Source organism: Aspergillus fumigatus, chromosome 1, assembly GCF_000002655.1.
Source record: "Aspergillus fumigatus Af293 chromosome 1, whole genome shotgun sequence".
NCBI classification, from domain to species: domain Eukaryota; kingdom Fungi; phylum Ascomycota; class Eurotiomycetes; order Eurotiales; family Aspergillaceae; genus Aspergillus; species Aspergillus fumigatus.
In genome coordinates this window covers 874719-893290 of record NC_007194.1, presented here as the reverse complement: position 1 = coordinate 893290, position 18572 = coordinate 874719, and the positions used below count along the sequence as shown (strand labels likewise).

General features: G+C 51.0%; 7 protein-coding genes across 7 annotated transcripts; 3 read left to right on the top strand and 4 right to left on the bottom strand.

Moving 5' to 3' along the window:
• Nucleotides 1-119: 119 nt before the first annotated feature.
• On the bottom strand, nt 120-3271 carry AFUA_1G03090 (DUF2417 domain-containing protein). The gene is made up of 2 exons (XM_744966.2): nt 1901-3271; nt 120-1831 (listed from the first exon to the last, which is right to left on the bottom strand). The coding sequence occupies exons 1-2, from the start codon at nt 2054-2056 to the stop codon at nt 404-406; spliced, it is 1584 nt and encodes a 527-aa protein (XP_750059.1). The 5' UTR covers nt 2057-3271; the 3' UTR covers nt 120-403.
• Nucleotides 3272-3521: 250 nt separating this feature from the next.
• Nucleotides 3522-5371, top strand: ppe1 (putative ribosomal protein/carboxylic ester hydrolase (Ppe1); the record flags this gene model as incomplete). The annotated part of the gene is made up of 5 exons (XM_744965.2): nt 3522-3996; nt 4111-4595; nt 4654-4744; nt 4817-5070; nt 5133-5371. Exons 1-5 carry the CDS (start codon nt 3803-3805, stop codon nt 5369-5371), a joined length of 1263 nt encoding a protein of 420 aa, XP_750058.1. The 5' UTR covers nt 3522-3802.
• Nucleotides 5372-5665: 294 nt separating this feature from the next.
• AFUA_1G03070 (putative transcription initiation factor TFIID subunit) lies at nt 5666-8421 on the bottom strand (the record flags this gene model as incomplete). The annotated part of the gene is made up of 5 exons (XM_744964.2): nt 8131-8421; nt 7736-7874; nt 7636-7679; nt 6772-7586; nt 5666-6719 (listed from the first exon to the last, which is right to left on the bottom strand). Exons 1-5 carry the CDS (start codon nt 8314-8316, stop codon nt 5666-5668), a joined length of 2238 nt encoding a protein of 745 aa, XP_750057.1. The 5' UTR covers nt 8317-8421.
• Nucleotides 8422-9618: 1197 nt separating this feature from the next.
• cap2 (F-actin-capping protein subunit beta) lies at nt 9619-10868 on the bottom strand (the record flags this gene model as incomplete). Its single annotated transcript, XM_744963.1, has 4 exons — nt 9619-9797; nt 9868-10137; nt 10199-10578; nt 10729-10868. 4 exons carry the CDS (start codon nt 10866-10868, stop codon nt 9619-9621), a joined length of 969 nt encoding a protein of 322 aa, XP_750056.1.
• A 176-nt stretch (nt 10869-11044) lies between these two features.
• mph1 (3'-5' DNA helicase) lies at nt 11045-14445 on the bottom strand (the record flags this gene model as incomplete). Its single annotated transcript, XM_744962.1, has 2 exons — nt 11045-14232; nt 14328-14445. 2 exons carry the CDS (start codon nt 14443-14445, stop codon nt 11045-11047), a joined length of 3306 nt encoding a protein of 1101 aa, XP_750055.1.
• Nucleotides 14446-15763: 1318 nt separating this feature from the next.
• AFUA_1G03040 (uncharacterized protein) lies at nt 15764-16587 on the top strand. Its single transcript, XM_001481649.2, has 3 exons — nt 15764-16002; nt 16067-16345; nt 16418-16587. The coding sequence occupies exons 1-3, from the start codon at nt 15882-15884 to the stop codon at nt 16564-16566; spliced, it is 549 nt and encodes a 182-aa protein (XP_001481699.1). The 5' UTR covers nt 15764-15881; the 3' UTR covers nt 16567-16587.
• Nucleotides 16588-17466: 879 nt separating this feature from the next.
• Nucleotides 17467-18198, top strand: AFUA_1G03035 (HD domain-containing protein; the record flags this gene model as incomplete). The annotated part of the gene is made up of 1 exon (XM_001481648.1): nt 17467-18198. The coding sequence occupies one exon, from the start codon at nt 17467-17469 to the stop codon at nt 18196-18198; it is 732 nt and encodes a 243-aa protein (XP_001481698.1).
• Between the last annotated feature and the right edge of the window lie 374 nt (nt 18199-18572).

The window sequence follows — 18572 nt, the reverse complement described above, 5'->3', positions numbered from 1 at the left end:
TGATTTTTGTAGATCACGGTTCGAGAGCTCCATTGAGTGTATACCTAGTCGTAATAGTTTACCTACTTGTAATAGTTTTACAGCTAGTGTCTTTCTGATTTGAGAGGCTTTTCTCCGTTGTCTATGCGTGCACCATACCAGTGCGCTTGATGATCGTCACGAGAGTGACTGCAATGATCAGACAGGACGATTTACCTTACTAATTGCTTTTGTCATCATAACTTAGGTAGTAATTACATGAAATGGTAGATCCCCGAGAGAAGACACAGATATCCAAAGAAAGATGGACCGCATATAGAAGGACAAACATGAGGACATCACAATCGTAAGACAATTTAGATACATTACAAATTGATAGACAACCCGAAATGGAGAATAGTAATCATCCCAGAACTGTGTATCATCACTCGCCTTTTACCATTTCCTTGAGTCTCTTTCCCAGCACCTGTCGACCTTCAGTGGTCTTCCACACCTCGTGGGGCGCACCCTTGACGATATCCCACTCCTTCAAATTCTTCGTGATCTTCGTCAGATCCTCCTGTGTCTTGGCCCATTTGTCGCTCCTGCGGACCTCAATCCCGGAACTTACGACGACAAGTGGCGTATCGGGCATCTGGACATGGCGCGCCGTCTGGATCTCGGAGGCAGTCATGGACTCGGCGACAAGGTTTTCCTGCAACTTGGCCTTGAGGAATTTGTCCGTCTGGTACGCGCTGCGGCCGTAGACGCGGTCCTCGCGTGTGCGGCCCTTGAACAAGGCGCCGAAGAGGCGGTCCAGGCCTAGCGGGGAGAGGACCCCGCGGAGCCAGAGCAGGAAGCCGCGGCCGGCGTTGCCCACTTGGCCGAGGTAGTCCTCGTGCATGGCATCGATGAGCATGATGCCCTGTGTTTCGAGGAGGTGGCGGCTGGAGAAGATGCGGCTGTAGATGGAGCCGATGCCGGAGGAAACCAGGATCCAGGGTCCTTCCTCGCCGGCGAGCGCGAGGGCTTCGGAGAGAGCATCAGCTGCCATGCCGGCGGAGTGTGGGGAGGGGGCATTGTCGGACCAAGCGTATCCTGGTCGGTCCCAGTAGCAGTAGCGGTCGATCAGGCCTTGTTTGTAGACGTCATCGATGAAGGGTTGCAGGGAGTGCTCGACTGGGCCTTCGCCGCCTTCGAGGAGCACAGTGGGCGGTTTCTTTCCGTTGCCGTCGGCGGTGCCGTTCAGGGGACCGACACAGGCGAGGTGGACTTGGTACTTCTCACCGTGGACGAGGTACTTTTGTCCCGGGGCGGGGAGGGAGGCATCGCGGGCGCGGATGATCAGAGTTGCAGTGAAGAGGATGGAAACTATCGCAAATACAACCATGAAGATCGTGTCGATAAGCACAGCGATCCATTCCCGGAGGGACCGCCGGGTTTCCTCTCGTCCGGTAAGGCGTTCCTCTTCCTCCCTCTTGCCCCAAGCAACGGTCCGGTTTTGAAGGACGTTGAAAATGGATATCAGGGTGGCCCAGACGACCGAGGCGATACCAACCCAGCCCTCTTCGACGCGCAGCTGAGGTACACCGAGGATAATGCACATATCCACGAAGAGGAAGACGGCCAACACTATGCCGGATATGGTCATGGCCTTTGATGGGATTGTAAAGAATAGCAGCGCGATAACGAGGTAGCCGACGGTGAGTGTGGTATATGCGAAGCTGAAAAAGCCAGAGCCACGGCTGTGCATCATCGGAGGGCTGACGAAGATGGAGACGAGCAGGAAGGTCCACCAGACGAAACTGACCGCGAGACAGAACGAGGAAAAGGCTCTGAGAGCCCTGACACTCCACAGATTGTAAGGGGATACCTGATAGTAAAAGCATGTTAGAGAAACACGAACGCAGGAGGTTTGCTATCTTCAGCATCGGCAACTTACTGCAGGATCATCGGGACTCAGATATCCATGGTTTTCTCTGGGTAAAAGCCGTGTCCGTTCATCTGCTTCTTGATACTGTCCTCTGGATCTATCATCTCCATCACGGCCTTGCTCCTCTCGCTCCGAGTCACCGCTCCTGCGCCACAGTGAAACCATTGAGCTCTGCGCGGTCTAGGTCATAGGTAGGACTTCGGTAATAGATGTCAGTTGAGTCCTTATGACTATTCTGTCAGAGATATCACGCAAAGAATAATAAATTGGACTTGACTAAGAATAAATAGGTAGATTATAGGCAATATATAATTACAATAGAGGGGTACCTGCTACTGATACTAAGCCAGGTGAAATTGACGTCATGGCGAACGCAGCAGACAGTGGTTCATTAGGTCGAGCTTGTAATACCGAACAGGAGCTGGGAGTAGATAAACCCATGTTTGCCGCCGGAAATGGAGCTGTGAGACCAGCTGATCATCGGGATCTCCCCTCCTTGGCGGTAGACAGACGCATTCATTAATGATCCATTGCCACAGCTCCCGCAGATCCCAAATTTGCAGACGCAGTGAGGTCATCGACAATCCTCCAGACACGTGATATCGATTACTCATTACAGCAATAGTGCCTGAGGCACCTATAGAGGCATTATGTTTGGATTCGCTTGGCTACACAGCTGGAGATGGTCTTAATTGTACGGCTTCTGTTGGCTATTGTTTCAATAAGTCCCTCCCGCTTTGGGGAGACCACCGAACCATCTACTTGGGCAGCTTTAACACAGATAACCAGGAAACACGCCTCTTGAAGACCTTCCCATCCCCCCAAGCTCTCATCGCCATCTCAAATGTACTTCATCAACCAGTATGCAGAACTTTAGGCCACGAGGTGTAACATCAGCCCTGAAGACGGTATCACCTCCGAAATCGACATTCATATAGCGCCTTTTCCTGCATAATCAGTCTTGTTTGCGTTTTGTCCTGTGTTCCATCATGTCTTTCCAGTTATATGATGGAGCTACCACAGTCAACACAGACACCAGCCCTCTCGCCCTGAATGAGGCGACACGGATACTCTGCAACTGCGTAATTAACGACCCATTCTCACTGACCGATGCAGAGCGAAGATCATCATCCACCGCCCACCTGCAAGGAAGAGGTGCTCTGGCGAGGCGCCTGTGGGCAGAGCATGAGTGAACTCCTTGCGAAAGCCATCTACAATGGTGAAGCCCTCCTGTACAAAGAAGCCCGCCTCCGGCCTGATATATGTGATTGTCTTACCTCTCTACTTTTGCAGCAAAAATGGCGGAGAAATGGTGTACCATATGCAAAAATGCCATTGCTACAATCATCCATAGATATATACTGTACTTTGTATTGTGACCTACGCACCAACACAAAGATGATAACCGGGCCACAATCTCGCACCACTGTACCACGGCCGGATTGAACAAGTAGAATTGATTGGATTGACTTTATAAATGGTCGTGTTATCGTGCCGGACACGATGAAAGCGACCATCCTCGTCTACGTGAAGGTGATGGTGTATACCAATTAGTTATAGTAGCAAATGGTGCTTACTCACCCACCCGCCTAGACTGCCCACCTACTATAACAAGCACAACACCACATTCATCAAACATCTGCTTTGCAGATACACAAAGATTCGATACTAAGATAAAAAATTGAGTCAACTATATAAACGACCATTGTAGACGTCAGCCCTATCTCTCCCGTTATCCGCTATATCTAGTCCAGTTTTCAGAACACCCTGTTCAGGTTGGACCAACCCCACATTATCACAACGCCATCTCCGGATAGATGGCCAACTGAACTTCGCTCCCTGAAACGCATTTGCTCTGACAGCGATAAAGAAGCATTATAATCAGACCATAGCCATAGACATTGACTGCTCATGAGCGATCTTCACAAGGCTTTTGCCAAATCAAAGCTGGCCAAGTTGCCGCCCGAAGCCCCTCTTCTATCCGAGTCTTCGTCAATGAACCACCCCGCGGAAAGCAGTCATGATGAGGACTCTTCTTCAGTCTCATCTACAGGAACTGTGATTCCTTCGCCGAGCAGGCAGCTGTTTGCTAGAGCTAGTCAGGGGTACGTTTGCACGGTTATACTGCAGATGCATATGCATCCTGGTGCATAATGCATTCACCAGCTAACCCCACAGACTCATTAAAATGTTTTGAGAATCCTGCTAATGACATCCAGATCCTCCGACTCCTCCTCTCTGAGCTGGTCAGACTTCTTTGCTAAAGAGCTCTTTCTAACCCGCGAAACCGACACTCTCCGCATCATCCACCATGTCTATCTCACGCCACCCACGGACTCGGGTCCACTCTTCGTCATGCACCATGGCGCTGGTTCTTCAGGACTCTCATTCGCAACCTGTGCAGAAGAAATCCGCAAGATCCTGCCCAAAGCAGGGATTTTGTCACTAGACGCACGCGATCACGGCCGCACCTCGGTGCAACGGACGGATGGAGGCGCCGCCGAACTAGATCTTAGTCTTGAGACGCTCAACCAAGACCTGGTCTACGTAGCTCGCAAGACCCAGGCGGAAATGGGCTGGGAGGAGCTTCCTGACCTGGTTCTTGTGGGGCATAGTCTTGGGGGTGCGGTGATCACTGATGTTGCGAAGAAGGGGGAGCTCGGCAACAAAGTCTTGGCTTATGCGGTGCTGGATGTTGTCGAGGGTATGTTGGGCCTGTCAATTTCGAGGATTTTTCTTTTTACTGATGATAAGCGACACAGGATCGGCCATGGATGCCCTCCAAAGCATGGAGAAATATCTCTCTACGCGTCCTTCTAGATTCCCCTCGTTGACATCGGGCGTCGAGTGGCAGTACGTCAACCAATCTCTCTCCCTCAACATTGCTGAAACAAATATTGACTAGAAGCTAACATATCGCTGTAGCACACGCTCCCGAACAATCCGAAACAGAGCCTCTGCCAGAGTCTCCGTCCCATCCCTCCTATACAAAGAAGAAACGCCGTCAGACCCCGCAAAACCATGGGTCTGGCGAACCAACCTCTCCGCCACGAAGCCCTTCTGGGAAGACTGGTTCATCGGCCTCAGTCGGAAGTTCCTGGAGGCGCGCGGCGGTAAACTCCTCCTGCTGGCCGGCACAGATCGACTGGATAAGGAGTTGATGATCGGCCAGATGCAAGGTTTGTTTTAGGCTTCTCGCTGGCTGTTGGCCGCGTTCTACAGCTGACAGTATGTTCTGCAGGGAAATATCAACTCCAGGTCCTCCCCGAAGCGGGCCATTTCATTCAAGAGGATATGCCAGCGAAGACGGCCCAGATCTTGGTGGACTTCTATAAGCGGAATGATCGGAGCGCTCTGGTGCTTCCGCCAAAGGTGGCTGATATGCGGGCTTCCGCTGCCATGCAGAAGGGGGCGGGTGCTGGTGCTTCCTTTAGTGCTTTGCATGGTGGCAGCAGCGCGGGACATTTGCACAAGCCGTAGAGTAGCGCAGATATCCTTTTTTTTTCCCCTAATGTTGCAAGGATTGCCATCGGCTGTAGACTTAACAAACGCCATTTGATTAAACCATTATTGGACAGAGGAAAACCGGGGACTTTCTTTCTACTATTGCCAACGTAACACCGATGCCTCCTCCCACGACGCCGCCAAATATCAAGCCACCAAGCCTCATGATGGTCCAGTGAGCAAATGGGAAATGCAAGGGAAGACAGATCAAAATACAATACGGGTATCTGGCGCCACTTTTTGCAACGTAACGAAACACACAATTTCTCGTCAAGGAAGATAAGCCCCGCCGGCAATGATCAGATTCATGTTGGTGAACTTGACTTTGTAGACCGGGCTCTTCTTCGTTGGGAAGGCGCTGATCTGGTCAGGAGTCACGACGACATCCTTTCCTTTCTTCTTGCCCATTCCCGGAGCAACCGAGGTCGAGGGTTGGGTTGAAGCGGCCGAGGGATTGCCACCATCGACCTTTGTGCCGGCTCCGCCGTCTCCGACGACACGACCCTGGGATGGATCTTGGGCTGGGCCGGTGACGTCCCACACACGGACAGTGCCGTCGGCGCCGCCAGAGACCAGGACAGTCGACTCAACGCTCCAGCTTAGGGACCAGATGCCTCCTTTTCCATGACCGCGCATGCGCTTCAACAGTCTCCCTGGTGCCAGATCCCACAAGAGGATGGATCCTTGATCGTCTGCGGATGCGAGAAGTTTGCCGTCTCTGCTGCAAGCCAAGGCTGTGATATTGCCGGTGTGACCAGTGAACATTCGTACAGCGTTACCTGTGGTGACCGCCCACATGCGGACCGTATGGTCGGAGCTGCCAGTGAAGACGTAGGCGGAATTCGGGTGAAAGCAGACGCAGTCCACGTCCTGGTCATGGCCGACGAAAATGCGCTGCTGACGAATATGGTCGGTAACCCAGAGACGAGCTGTCTTGTCATGTCCGCCAGAAACAAAGTAGTGACCAAAAGGGCCCCACTGAAGATCCCAAACAGGCTGATCATGGCCCTTGTAGACAACCATGCACTGCCATAGATCAAGAGACCAGAGTCGGATGGTCTTGTCTGCAGACGAAGAGAGCAGCCAACGGGCGTTGGTCGGCGCGACAGCGCCCTCTGAGCGTGTGGCAGAAGGCGCAAATGCAACTGCATAAACTGGACCAGAATGCCCAATTAAACGACGAGAGTTCGACGGGGGCGCATCATCCACGTTGTCGTAGGTTGTTTGGATTTTCTTGCCATCCATGCTCCAAACACGAATATACGACTCCTGCATACCAGCTGCAACGAGCATATTATCGTCGGAGAAATCCAGGCAATTGATTCTGTTCACTTCATTAATAAAAACTTCCAGTCACAGAAACGGTCATTACGCACCCGTCATAAGTGTTGTGGAATGTGAACATGCAAACACTGACTGCAGGACCAACACCTCCCGTCCGGCCCTCAATCCTGAACCGATCACGATTCTCTTTTACCTTTTGAACTTCCAGAGCCACATCGCGAGCAGTCGAGGGAGGGTATGGAATATCGGCACGACTGGGCGCTTCTTCATCTTCTTCCTTTTTGATCATCTGGTCAAACTCCTGCACGAGACTGTTGTGGCCTGGTGCCGGAGGGTTCTTCACGTCTTCGTCTGCTAATTCTCCTCGTACGTCGGTCTCAAGCGTTGATTCCATAGGAAGCTTGCCCAGCCGGAGCCGGGGTAATGTTCCAGCCATTGCCGGATTGTCGCCGGTGTAGGCCGATCCAGGATGGTGACCGGGAATACCTTCGTCTTCAGCGGGAAATGTCTGCCCTGCTCCAGCTTGGCCTAACATAGCAGCAAAGCTGAAACGATCGTCTGACGCACGCTCTTTGGTAATGATGGTGCAGTAGCTGCTCAGAATAGCGGACATAACAGAGCCTCCCTCTTTCGACTTGTTTTCGAGAAACTGCATAAGGTTTGAAAATGCTGGGTTGCTGAGTACTAAGCGATACTTGTTATTCCGGTAGAGTTTGGCCGTGGCGTTGTCCTGAACATGCTCAGGAAGACTGATGGGCTCGAGTTTACGGATATCGTCTGTGTGCTCAGGAAGGAACAGGTTCTTGTTGATATCAAAGAACTGTTTGGCCTCTTGAGGGTAAAAGGATGTCACCATGTTGAGGAAAGAATAGACAAAGAGCGGCCACAGAACGCGCCTAAGTTCGGGCTGTCCAAAGATAAGCATTGCCCGTGTTAATGATGACAAAGTAGCCTACCTTGTACAGATCTAGATTGTCTTCGACCCAGGCCTTCAGTATATCTAGATGTATGCCGCATTAGTATATCACTAATAATATGCTTTATAGTGATACTCACCGAACCCCATTCTATATTTGGGACGTGCATCCTCGCCAAGAGGAGGCAAAGGACGACCATCGATTTCTTGGTTAGCTGATTCCATGCGCAGCATGGCTTCAGTACGGCTGTATCCTTTCTTGGCCAGGTAATCAATGACCTAGATATCATTAGCAACGCAGTAAAGAAAAGCTCCATACATGATGTAACCAAGCCGCTAAATGAGCACCGAACCATTACAGACTTCGTCTGCAAGGCACATGAACGGCCGCAGCGGTGTCTCAAAACGAACACATGCTTGTTCAAGCGCAACACAGCCAAAACAAGCCGCTCATAAACGACGAAAAACACCAACACATGAGAGATAGTCTGCGCAAAACCCACGAAACTTATGCATCAAGATCTTCAGTACTCACTATTTGGTTCAAATTCTGCTGCGACATCGCACCACTCGGTGGCGGCGGTGGAGGACCCGGAGTCGGTGCTCCCACTGGAGTGGTATTTCCCATGGGCTGCTGGGGAGGCATAGACATACCACCACCACCGGGGCCGATGCTTGCACTTCGAGGTGCAGGGCTCGGAGCCCCGCCTGGCGCAGACATGGCGCGACGCTAGATGTCCAGATACTGACTGTCACGTCTTTTTTTGGCTTCGCTGCGTTCTGAACGAATAGCGAGGATAAGATGCCAAAGTGATTTGATTTTGGATGGTTCAGTAAATCGGGAGGCTTGCAAAGTCACGTTTCTGATATCGAGCTAGGACTGACTTGGGTTAGCGCTGTGAGCTGGCTTATATAATCAGATCCATCGCTGCCTGGCATCACTGCACGTGATGACATAGCTCCAGTTACTCTTGCTTTGACTTCATCATCAAGTGGGTTTCAATGAAATAGATTTCCGGGTGAAATCCCTCAAATGTCAAAGAGATGACTGAGGGCAAGAGCTCTGCACAACCAGACCAAGTATTTACTTCAGCGGACCGAATCCGGCAGTTGAACGAGGTGGACAAGGTAAGGAGGTAGTTCCGTGCCACTATCAAGACAGACGCAAACAAGCTTGCGCAGTCGTCAAGGTCGTCAATTAGCTAGCGGACGCTGATTGCCCGCAGGATGTTGCAAAACTGATACACTCGGCTGGTCTCGCGATCCAAGCCCTCACAAACGCCAGAACGGGTGACTCCCCCGAGGACACTTCCCTTGAGTCGCATAAAGCACGGTTCAAAGAAGCAACATCGCAGTACTTCGCGCTCCTTTCCTCCATTGATGTCAGGTTACGTCGCCAGGTATACGCCCTGGAGGAAGCTGCTATCCTAGCGCCGGAGTCGGCCTCGAGGACCGGTGATTTACCAGGCGCTGGCGTAGGGGGAACGGTTGTTTCGAACCCGTTGGATGTCAGCTGGCTGAATAGCAGGAAGGACACTGTAGGGAAGGATAAGGAAGCTGAGCTATGGGCGGCAGCGAGGCAGTTTGTGGAACAACTTGGCGATTCCTCAGCTGCGGGGGTGAAGACAGAAGATGGACATAAATAAGATGGAGGTCGATTGAGAGGCCCTGAACATTTCGAGGGGCCGACTACTCAACCTATCTCAGCGCGCTCAAGTTTTAGGTCTACAAGTCAAGCTACATCTTATCGGGGCAACTAGGATAGTTATATGATACCCACACTTTGAATTGAAGCAATTATCAGTTCCCGGATGCTGTTGTGAACGAGATGAGTCGGCGGAGGTTCAGAAGAGACGAGACCTATCTAATCTGGCCTTTGCCAGCAATTACCGGTCTTGACACGTATGACAGAAGCTTTGATGATGCGAAATGAGGAGTAAGAACATAGGCATGCTCAAGGTAACGGCAAGCAAAGTACAGATGCTGATTCGCAGAATCCAGCGAGTAATAGCTGGCCGATGCATTACCGCTGCATGGATCTAATCATCTCCAGGTGTGCAGCCTTCTCTTTATTGGTTTCCGAAAGCGGTGCGAGGCCTGTATTCTTGTCAGCATCCATTGCCTTGGTTCTACCGTGACAGAGAAGTGGCTTACTTCGAAGCTCACCCACCACATCCTTGGCCTTGCCAAAGTAGACCTCCTCTGCCGTCGCAAGTCATATTAGCATGTGACGTGTCAAGACAGAACAAATCTTCACAGATGTGACACATACGCAACAAGTTCCGCATCTTCAACTCCATATCCTCAACGAGCCTACCGACATTGGCGACATGGCTCGCATCCGATTCCACAGGAAGATCAACCTCCATCTGCCGGGTCATATTGCCGCTGAGATCCATCTCGCCAAGGGCCTCATTCTCGTTCGCCAAGTGCAGGATGACCGTGCTCGTTAGCTTGTAATGAGACATGCGCGCCCTATCAGTCGCCTCGAAGACATGAATGCTGTCCCACTCTCCTGAGCTCTTCGCTCCGGGTGTGACACCTATTCGCCATGCCTATTAGCAAAGCCCGCACCTCACAAGACATAGCGTAACAAAGCCCACCTTTCTTCAGGAGGATAACGCCCGCAAACCCATCATCCAAATCCCAGAAGTAAACGCTGCCCACGCCGCCCTCATAGTACAGCTCCCGATACACATCGAAGGCCTCGTTGGCCGCAACCTCGAGCTTCCTCACCCGCTCGCTGGGAACCGTGCCATCCTCCAGTGGCGGATCAAACTCATTGCTCCAGGGCGAGCGGTAGCTGTCCCCGTCCCGGTTGTAATCGCAGAGCAGGTAATCGCGGTTGGTCTTCGGGCAGCGGCGGATCTCTAGAGGCTGGTCGACGGAGGATAGGAGGTCTTCAGTCAGGTCTGGGACGATCGACGTAATGGCCTGCAGGTTCTGTTTCGTGTCACGGGGGTTGAGACGCCGAAGAAGATCGCTAGAGATTGGTTGTTATGGTTAGCTTGAGCTGTTGATGTTGTTGTTGACTCCGAGCTGTGGTGACACTCCGCTGTCCGGGTCCTCGTTCTGAGGGCCCAAGATATGGAATATGAGGTATGTAAACGATTGCTTGGTATTAGGTACTTACAGCGCACTGTCAAATTGGATGTCTGCCATGGTGTGAGGAGTTGGATTAGTGTTGTATTGGTGAAGCTCTACGTGAAACTGGACGTTCCTCTTGACTTGGCCGACTAAGGTGCGTGCGCGGGGAGAAAGTGGGGGTGGCATTTAGGCTCCCCCCCCCCCCTGAGCTTGAGGAACGCTCCCGTGAACATACTGCCCTTAAAAGCAATGAAGAGACTCAAAACTCATCTATTGCTATGCGATTTTGGGTATCTAGAGATTGATAATGTTCCAAAAGCCAAGCTCAAATATCCAAAAATGCCCATTGTTGACCCAAAATGTTATTCGTCACTGTCGTCATCGAGAACAAATCTGTTCCGTTTGCGAGAAACATGCCGCTCTGCGCTACGATTGAGAAGTGTCTCAACATCAGGGAAATCAAGTTCAAAAGCATCTTGGCTTCTTTGTGATGAATAGGGGGGTCTTTCGGTATGAGGCTCCAGAAAAGATGACATCAATTTCTCTGGAGACACCAGTTCGGGAGTGCAATTGTCCTCATTCTCGTCCTCCCGCACATGTACATTGTTTGGCCGCGGAGTGGCCGACGGCCTTTTGAAGGCGTGTGTTTTTTCCCCCAGCCTTCCACTGTTCTTCGCTGGGGGCCACGGGTCGCGAGACAGAACTGAGTCCACAATCTCCTTGCTTGAATCCAGAGCCAACACTTTCCTATATCGGCTTTCACAATCAACACTGACCTTACCCATTTTTTGGAGAGTACCAATCATGCGGGAGGTCAAGGAACCATGTTTAACAGCTTTTGTCGGCCTAGGAACAGATTGCAGGCGAGGGTAGGCGTCAACACGTGGGTTCCGGATGAACTCTGGACTTGTGCCTGCAATATGACAATAGCGTCGCTCAAGATCCTGTTGCTGTCTTGGCGTAAGGAGAACTTCTTCCAGGGCGGGAACCTCCACAGGCTCTGGAGTCGGTTTGCGGACGGCTCTCTTAGTTTCTGCTTTCTTCGTCACTTTCCCAGTTAGACTGGACGCCTTTGCAAAACCAGTCTCGACGTCATCTGGCATATGGAACTTCTTCGGCGGCCTTTTTGGGGGCCTTGCTCTCCTTCTGGGCTCTGGTAAATCAGCCTGCGTATTCTCCACCGGAATATCGATTTGCCTTTTCTCAGCCACAGGACGAACTCCTGGGGGCAAAATGCGAGGGGATTTGTCGTCATGAAAGGTGAAACGAGTACCGCTGGCTATCATCTGCTGCATTTTCTCATAATTGTCTTTGGCCTTAATATAAGACTCCTCTTCTTTACCCTGCATCAGAAGCAGCACAATATTACCAGCTCTCTTACGGCCAGTACGTCCCATGCGCTGGAGCATGCGAATGGGCGACGCCGAAGAGTCATAGCAGACAATGAGATCGACCTCGCCAATATCGAGACCTTCTTCACCTATCGAGGTCGCGACGATAGTATTATATGTGCCTTTCTTGAACTTCTGCACAATGCTTAACTGTGTCTTTTGATCCATTCCCTCTGATCCTTTCGCACTGCTCTGCCCTACAAACACGTGGGGTCGAATCAAAGGCTCGTGCCGCTTTAGAACTCTGACCACTTCCTCAGCGCTATCACGGAAATGTACAAATATCATGATTCGTGTCGCAGACTGACTTTGGTCTCCATTGGCTGCCGTCCCTTCTCCACGATCCATGAAGTGATTGAGTACGACCTGTTTGAGGTATTCTAACTTCGGATGGCCGATGAAATCTGGGTTCTTAGTCCAAGGCTGGAGATGGTTCATGAGTTTCTTGAAGCTTTCGTCCTGTACAATCTGGCGTTGATATTTACCCCCCTTTTGGCCATCAGTGTTAGACTGAAAGTGTAAAAGGTGTCGATAAAATGGCGTGATACCGTGATATTTCAAGAGATCGATGGCATGGGCCAAACTCGCGAGGACGGTAAAAATTGCGTTGACTTTGCCCTTCAGGGCAAGGTTCGCATTCCTCCCAGCATCTGAACCCATCCATTGCTGACGGGCCTTGGTGAGACCGAACGCGGTGAGAGCCATAGGATCCCTTCCCCAGTAGGCGTTAAGGTTACGAAGTTGGTCGACAAGCGGCTGCAGAGTCCTTGTGAAAAGTTCCATGCACAGCACCATTTCGTCGGAATTCTGGAACGTTTGCACCTCGGTGTCGCGAGCATGTACATACTCCCGTATGTCAAGAGACTGCTCGGTGCGAATCTCCACCTTGGCAATACCCAGGTCATCAATGATGGCTTGCACCGATTCCACAGTGGAACCTGGAGTTGCAGTAAGGGCGAGGACCCGGAAGCTCTTGTTATACCGCTTGAGGAACTTGACCACTTCCACGTATGCATAGCCGCCAGTAGCACGATGAGCTTCGTCAACAACGAGCAGGACGATACGTTTCGGGTCGGCTATTCCTGACTTGAGATCATTGACGAGGGTTTGAGGGGTCATGAAGAAAACACGTTTGCTTTTCCATTCCTCCGCGCGAATGCCTGGTGCAGCTTCACCTGTCAGCATGGTCGTCTCTGATCGCGGGATGCCGGCCACCTGAAAGCAAGCAGAAATCTGCTGAGCTACCAGGGGCTTTGTCGGTGCTACGAAGATGATTTGAGCACTCTTTGTCCATCGATACCAATTGAGCATAATGGTCGCAGCGATGAACGTTTTTCCAAGACCAGTAGGAAGCGCAACCAGCAGATTATGGAAAAGACCTCGCTGTGCGATGTTGAATTGGTAATCTCTTGTCTTCCCCAAATTAGTGGGGTAGACCCATGTGTTTAGAGCCTCTTCGTTGAGTTTGTGATGAGTAGGAGGTTCGCTTTTCTCCGGTGGCGAGAATATTTGCTCTCCTCGCTGCGAGGAAATGTCAGGATTTCGTGCAGCCATGTCGAATAACGTGGATTGCCGTAGGCCAAGTGGGCGATTGGTTCTAAATTGAGATTGAACAGGTGGTCCGCGTGTCGCTTGAGATGTCGATCTGGGCGGCGACAAGGATAGGTCCGAATCGAAGGCGTCATCTGGTATATCATCAAGATCGAATGGCACGTCCGCTGCAGTCCCTTTCGGTGCGGCGCACGGTGCGGCAGCAGTCCGTGCCGGCGTAGACCCGGATGCAGTGGAGGGGACATCTCCCCCATTCTCTTCCTCAAATGAGCGCAATGATGCTGCAATAGCAGCCTCCATTTCTTTATCTTCATCATGATACTGATCCGATTGATGATTAGCGCCTACTCTGGTCGTTGCAGGTTCGGGCGCAAGAGGTTCGGGGCCAGGCTTCTTCCATCGAGGGCCACGAATCATCTCCGGGGGCGAAGGCGGCTGGGTCAGTTGCGTGACGAAGATATTCTCCTGGACGTTCTTGCATTTTGGTATAAAGACGTTGTACTTGGAGGTTCTCTCGACATCCTCGAATTGAACAGCGTTACCAGACAGTCGGTCGGGCGATTGAAATTCGTCCTCCTCGTTGCCCTGACTTATGGAGATATCGGATTCTAGGTCAAAGAGGTATCAGATCCAGATTGTAAGCGAGAATCAGGTCGCGGTAGCTTGCCTGCATCGTCAAAAACACCAGCGTCAAAGCGCCGACGCTTTGCTGGACGGTTGTTCGTCTGGACTGACTCAACTGTATCGGATGTTCCAGGAACGATAACGTCGTCAATCTCATCATCAAAATAATCATCAAAGTCGTCACCAGAGACTGACATGTCGCGACTCAATTGATCTTAACCAAATAGCCCCTCGTAGGATTCTAAGGCTCATTGTTTGGTGATGAAGGGACGCGACACGGTATCGCGACATCACGTGAGACTAATTGAGATACACTCTGGATTTTGTCCTGTTTGCACATGCATTTCCTCGCCTGGATTGAATCAGCCGCGCACGTCCTTTGTTTCTGGGCTTAGTGTTACTGGTGGAGAGGAGTCATGGAAACGAACTTAGCAGCTCCACTTGGGTCTTGCGATGAGGTCGAACGAGGAAGATTCGAGATACCTCATCCAAGGCAACAGTCACTCTGTTCACACCAGGTTTCATGATCCTCAATTGTCGTGGTGAAAAACTAAGGCCACTGATAGAAGCAGTGTCCAGGATCAACAAAGGCAGGCCCCATATTTACCTCACAATTCCATTTCAATCAGAGACCACAGGCACAGAAGTCAGATTTGAAACCTGGTCCGAGTCAAATGACTTCAGGCTAGAGGCGGACAGGGCCACACTAAGGATCTGGTTATTTTAGGCACATATTTTTTTTTTGAATCCCGACCCCAGATTCCACAGCCACAATCTCCTCATGTCTCTGATCTTCTATTTTACTAATAATAATCAGCAAGGGCCTTCACTTTTCAGCTGAAGATTGAAGACATACAGGTACCTGATGGAGGAATTCGCAAAAAATATGGTTACACTGAATGAACGCCTCTGTAATTAATCGGTCGAGTATCATTAGTATGACCACTACTAGGTAACTTTGCACTATTATTGAGTGTCACTATTATTGAGTGTCACCATATCAGCCAAAACAAGGTGGCTTGCTTCGGAAATAGCAGTCGGTGGCGATGATCGGCTCCTCTTTACCATAGGTTGTTATCATGTATTGTTGTTGTACGTTGTGTTTCGTACGGCCGATGTTGCTGGAATAATCCAGACTAAAAGACAACAACCTGATTTTCTCCAATTCTTCAACAGCTCTGTCCAACCACAATCGTCCACAGAGCTGAGCTAGTTGGGGAGTTACAGCATGAAGCCTTACTAACGTTGTCAGTGGATAATTAGAGCACTCGGGATAGTTCTAAAACTCAAAATAAGTATTAACTTACAGGCAGGAAAGACTGAAACCCTACTAATGAGAACGCGTAACAACAAGAAACCTGGGAGCGACAAGACTTGGAATCATTAGTGTCCAATATCCACAGGTCACAAAGAGCCCTTCCCAGGAAGGTTTCATGGCCTGAGGGTATCTTCTATCACTGTCACTGGTCTTACTTTATTACTCCTCTCCCCCAACTACTTCTGTTTTCCCTTCTTCTTCTTCCTCCTCATCAACAAACACCAGTCTCTCGTTTGTAGCAGCAACCTTCTCTCTTTCTTGCAGTGAGATCTCAAGTCTGTCGCTTCTGAATCTCTACAGTCAATCACAATCAAAATGAAGTTCAACATCATCGCCGTCTCCTCTCTCTTGGTCCTGGCTACTGCCCAGTCTACCACTGAGAGCGCGCCCTCCACCACCACCAGCCTGAGTCCCGAGGCCTCCTGCGCCGCCAAATGTTCGTATTTCTATCTTTTCTTGAACTATCCGTCTCATAAAGCTAACCTTGTAATTGCATTTAGGCGGTTCTAATGATATTTGCTGTGTTGCTGGATGCTACAACGTTCCCTGCCCTAGCGACCAGCAAGCCAACGACACCATCAGCTGTGTTGCTGCGTGCCCTCAGGGTTCTGGCACTCCTAGCGACACCGACAAGTATGCCGCTTGCCAGAACAGCTGCTACAGCAGCCACTTCTTCCCCGCGACCATGACGAATGCTGGTTCCGCCAAGACTGGTGTCAGCTCCAACACCGCGACCACCACCGGCACTGGTTCCAGCAGCTCTGAGACTGGCACTTCTGGTATGTCGCTGGTTCTATTTGGTCATTTCTGAAACTTGTCGAGGATGCCAAAGCTAATTGGACAATCTGCAGGCTCCGACTCCACCGCCTCTGGCTCCGGCACTGCTACCAGCAGCTCTACCGCCACCTCGACTCCCAACGCTGCTGTTGTTAGCCAGATGCAGCTCGGTGTCTCTGCCGCTGGTCTCCTTGGCTTCGTTCTTGCTGCTTGGGCTCTGTAAATGATGTCTTGTTCTTTACAGAATACGCCTCTTGGCTACGACTGCGTCCCAGACGGTAATGAATCTCGAGACGGGAGTTAATAGGGTTACGGGACATGGGTCGATTGATTTTATTTTTCTCCATTCTCATTGGAGTACTAATAAGGATGCCACCTAATACTGTGCCATAGTTGCCTTTCATGTGTAGTACTTTCGAACCAATTTGAGATACCAATTCGAAGATGCTTAATACTGACTCTTGACTCATGGACAGTCTACTGCGAATCACAGTATGAGCGTCGACATCAACATGGGGGGTGTTGCCTTGTTCGACTGTCTAGAGACCAAGGGCGATTGTCAACAGACGTTCAACCCAGCGAGGTCTGTTCAAGTTGACCCACCGTCCCCGTCATCATCCACCTAGGCACCATAAGCTCTGAACGCCATTGAAGGAGTTTGGAATTTGTTCGTAACACTTTGCAGCTCAGGAACCGTTTGTGATCTCTCCCAAGGTCTCCGGCGTCTCTCCACACTAATGTCTGACATTTCCTCTCCTTTGAATCGACGCTTTCTTGACATTATGCGAGTCGCAGAGTGCATGCCTGCATGTATCAAGTAGATGCCAACGATGAATGGCGAGAGATCTACTCCATAGACCGCGGAGATTTGGATGGGGTAAAAGATCCACTGGAGCCCGATAAGGCTGACTGATAAGCTGCGCGTCAACTCCCCGCTTAAACGCGTAAATCACATCATGAATGGGTAAAGAGAAACACACGACTAATATCTCCTCATTTCTAATAACCAACTGCCCACAGCCTGACCCCGCCCCAGTCACATAAGCCCCAGCAGAAGACGCCTTCCTCTTCTTATACCACACCCACCTCAACCAAGGCAAAGCGAGGCTGCGAGAGAAACAGAATGGCTCCCCCAACAGAACTCCACCACCTCTACACCACCATGGCCGCCTTCGTGACGTCCTGCATGTCAGCCCACGATCCCTCCCACAACCCAGCCCACGTCCACCGCGTCGTCACATTAGCCCGCACAATCCTCGAGAAAGAACAGCTCTTGCACCCGGACATCACCTACGACGAGGATGTCGTCAAACTCGCTGCCTTGCTCCATGACATCGGGGACAGGAAGTATCTGACGCAGGTCGCCGCGGCCACATCCGCAGCTGGAGAGCAGCAGCAGCAGCAGGCGGCGGTTGATCCGGGCCGGATGGTGGAGCAGGCGCTATTAGCGCACGGAGCGGACGTGGCGCTCGCGGCGAGGGTGCAGACCATCGTGACGCATGTGTCGTACTCGAAGGAGGTTAAAGATCCTGCGACGGTGCGGAGGTTGATAGACGAGGAAGGGTATGTGGAGCTGGCGGTGGTGCAGGATGCGGACCGGTTGGATGCATTAGGGGCAGTGGGGATTGGGCGGTGTTTTACGTTCCTGGGCGCGCAGGGAAGGAAGTATCTTAGTCCTGAAGAACCGTGGGATATGAATAACGCTATAGCTCACTTTCAGGACAAGCTGGAGCGGTTGGAGGGGATGATGAAAACGCAGACGGGGAGGGAAATGGCTCGCGTGCGGACACAGCGGTTGATCGAGTTTCGCAAATGGTGGGAGGAGGAGATGGAGGAGGCAACTCATATTCCTTGAGAAGGACATTACTTAGGTGATAGTCGCAGCTTACCCCAGGGCCTCTCAGCACGTGCATGAAAAAGCAATCATTCCATAGATTTCATTCTGTCTATCAAATCTCAGTAAAGAGGTACAGTGTTTGGGTATTTAGTATGTAGTTGCAAGAGTATCAAGCACACAGCAAACATCCAGAACCAAAGTGAGCGTCGTAGAATCCAAGAAAGGTATCGTAAAGCCAGAAGAACCAACCAAACACAAGACCCACTGTGTAATAAACTCCAATGACATCGAAACCGCCAGATTATCTCGTGCTGCTCTGCTCATATGGATATCTATGAATAGGCATGAGCGCCACATCGAAACCAAACGCCAAAAATTATATCAAAGTCTAG

Excerpts from the sequence above, each read along its gene's own strand:
- AFUA_1G03090 (XM_744966.2), bottom strand. The coding sequence starts at position 2,056 with ATGGTTTCACTGTGGCGCAGGAGCGGTGACTCGGAGCGAGAGGAGCAA. Across the intron at positions 1,832-1,900 it reads TGAGTCCCGATGATCCTGCA|GTATCCCCTTACAATCTGTG; the intron begins GTAAGTTGCCGA and ends TTTTACTATCAG.
- AFUA_1G03040 (XM_001481649.2), top strand. The coding sequence starts at position 15,882 with ATGAAGTTCAACATCATCGCCGTCTCCTCTCTCTTGGTCCTGGCTACT. Across the intron at positions 16,003-16,066 it reads GGCCTCCTGCGCCGCCAAAT|GCGGTTCTAATGATATTTGC; the intron begins GTTCGTATTTCT and ends AATTGCATTTAG. Across the intron at positions 16,346-16,417 it reads CTCTGAGACTGGCACTTCTG|GCTCCGACTCCACCGCCTCT; the intron begins GTATGTCGCTGG and ends GACAATCTGCAG.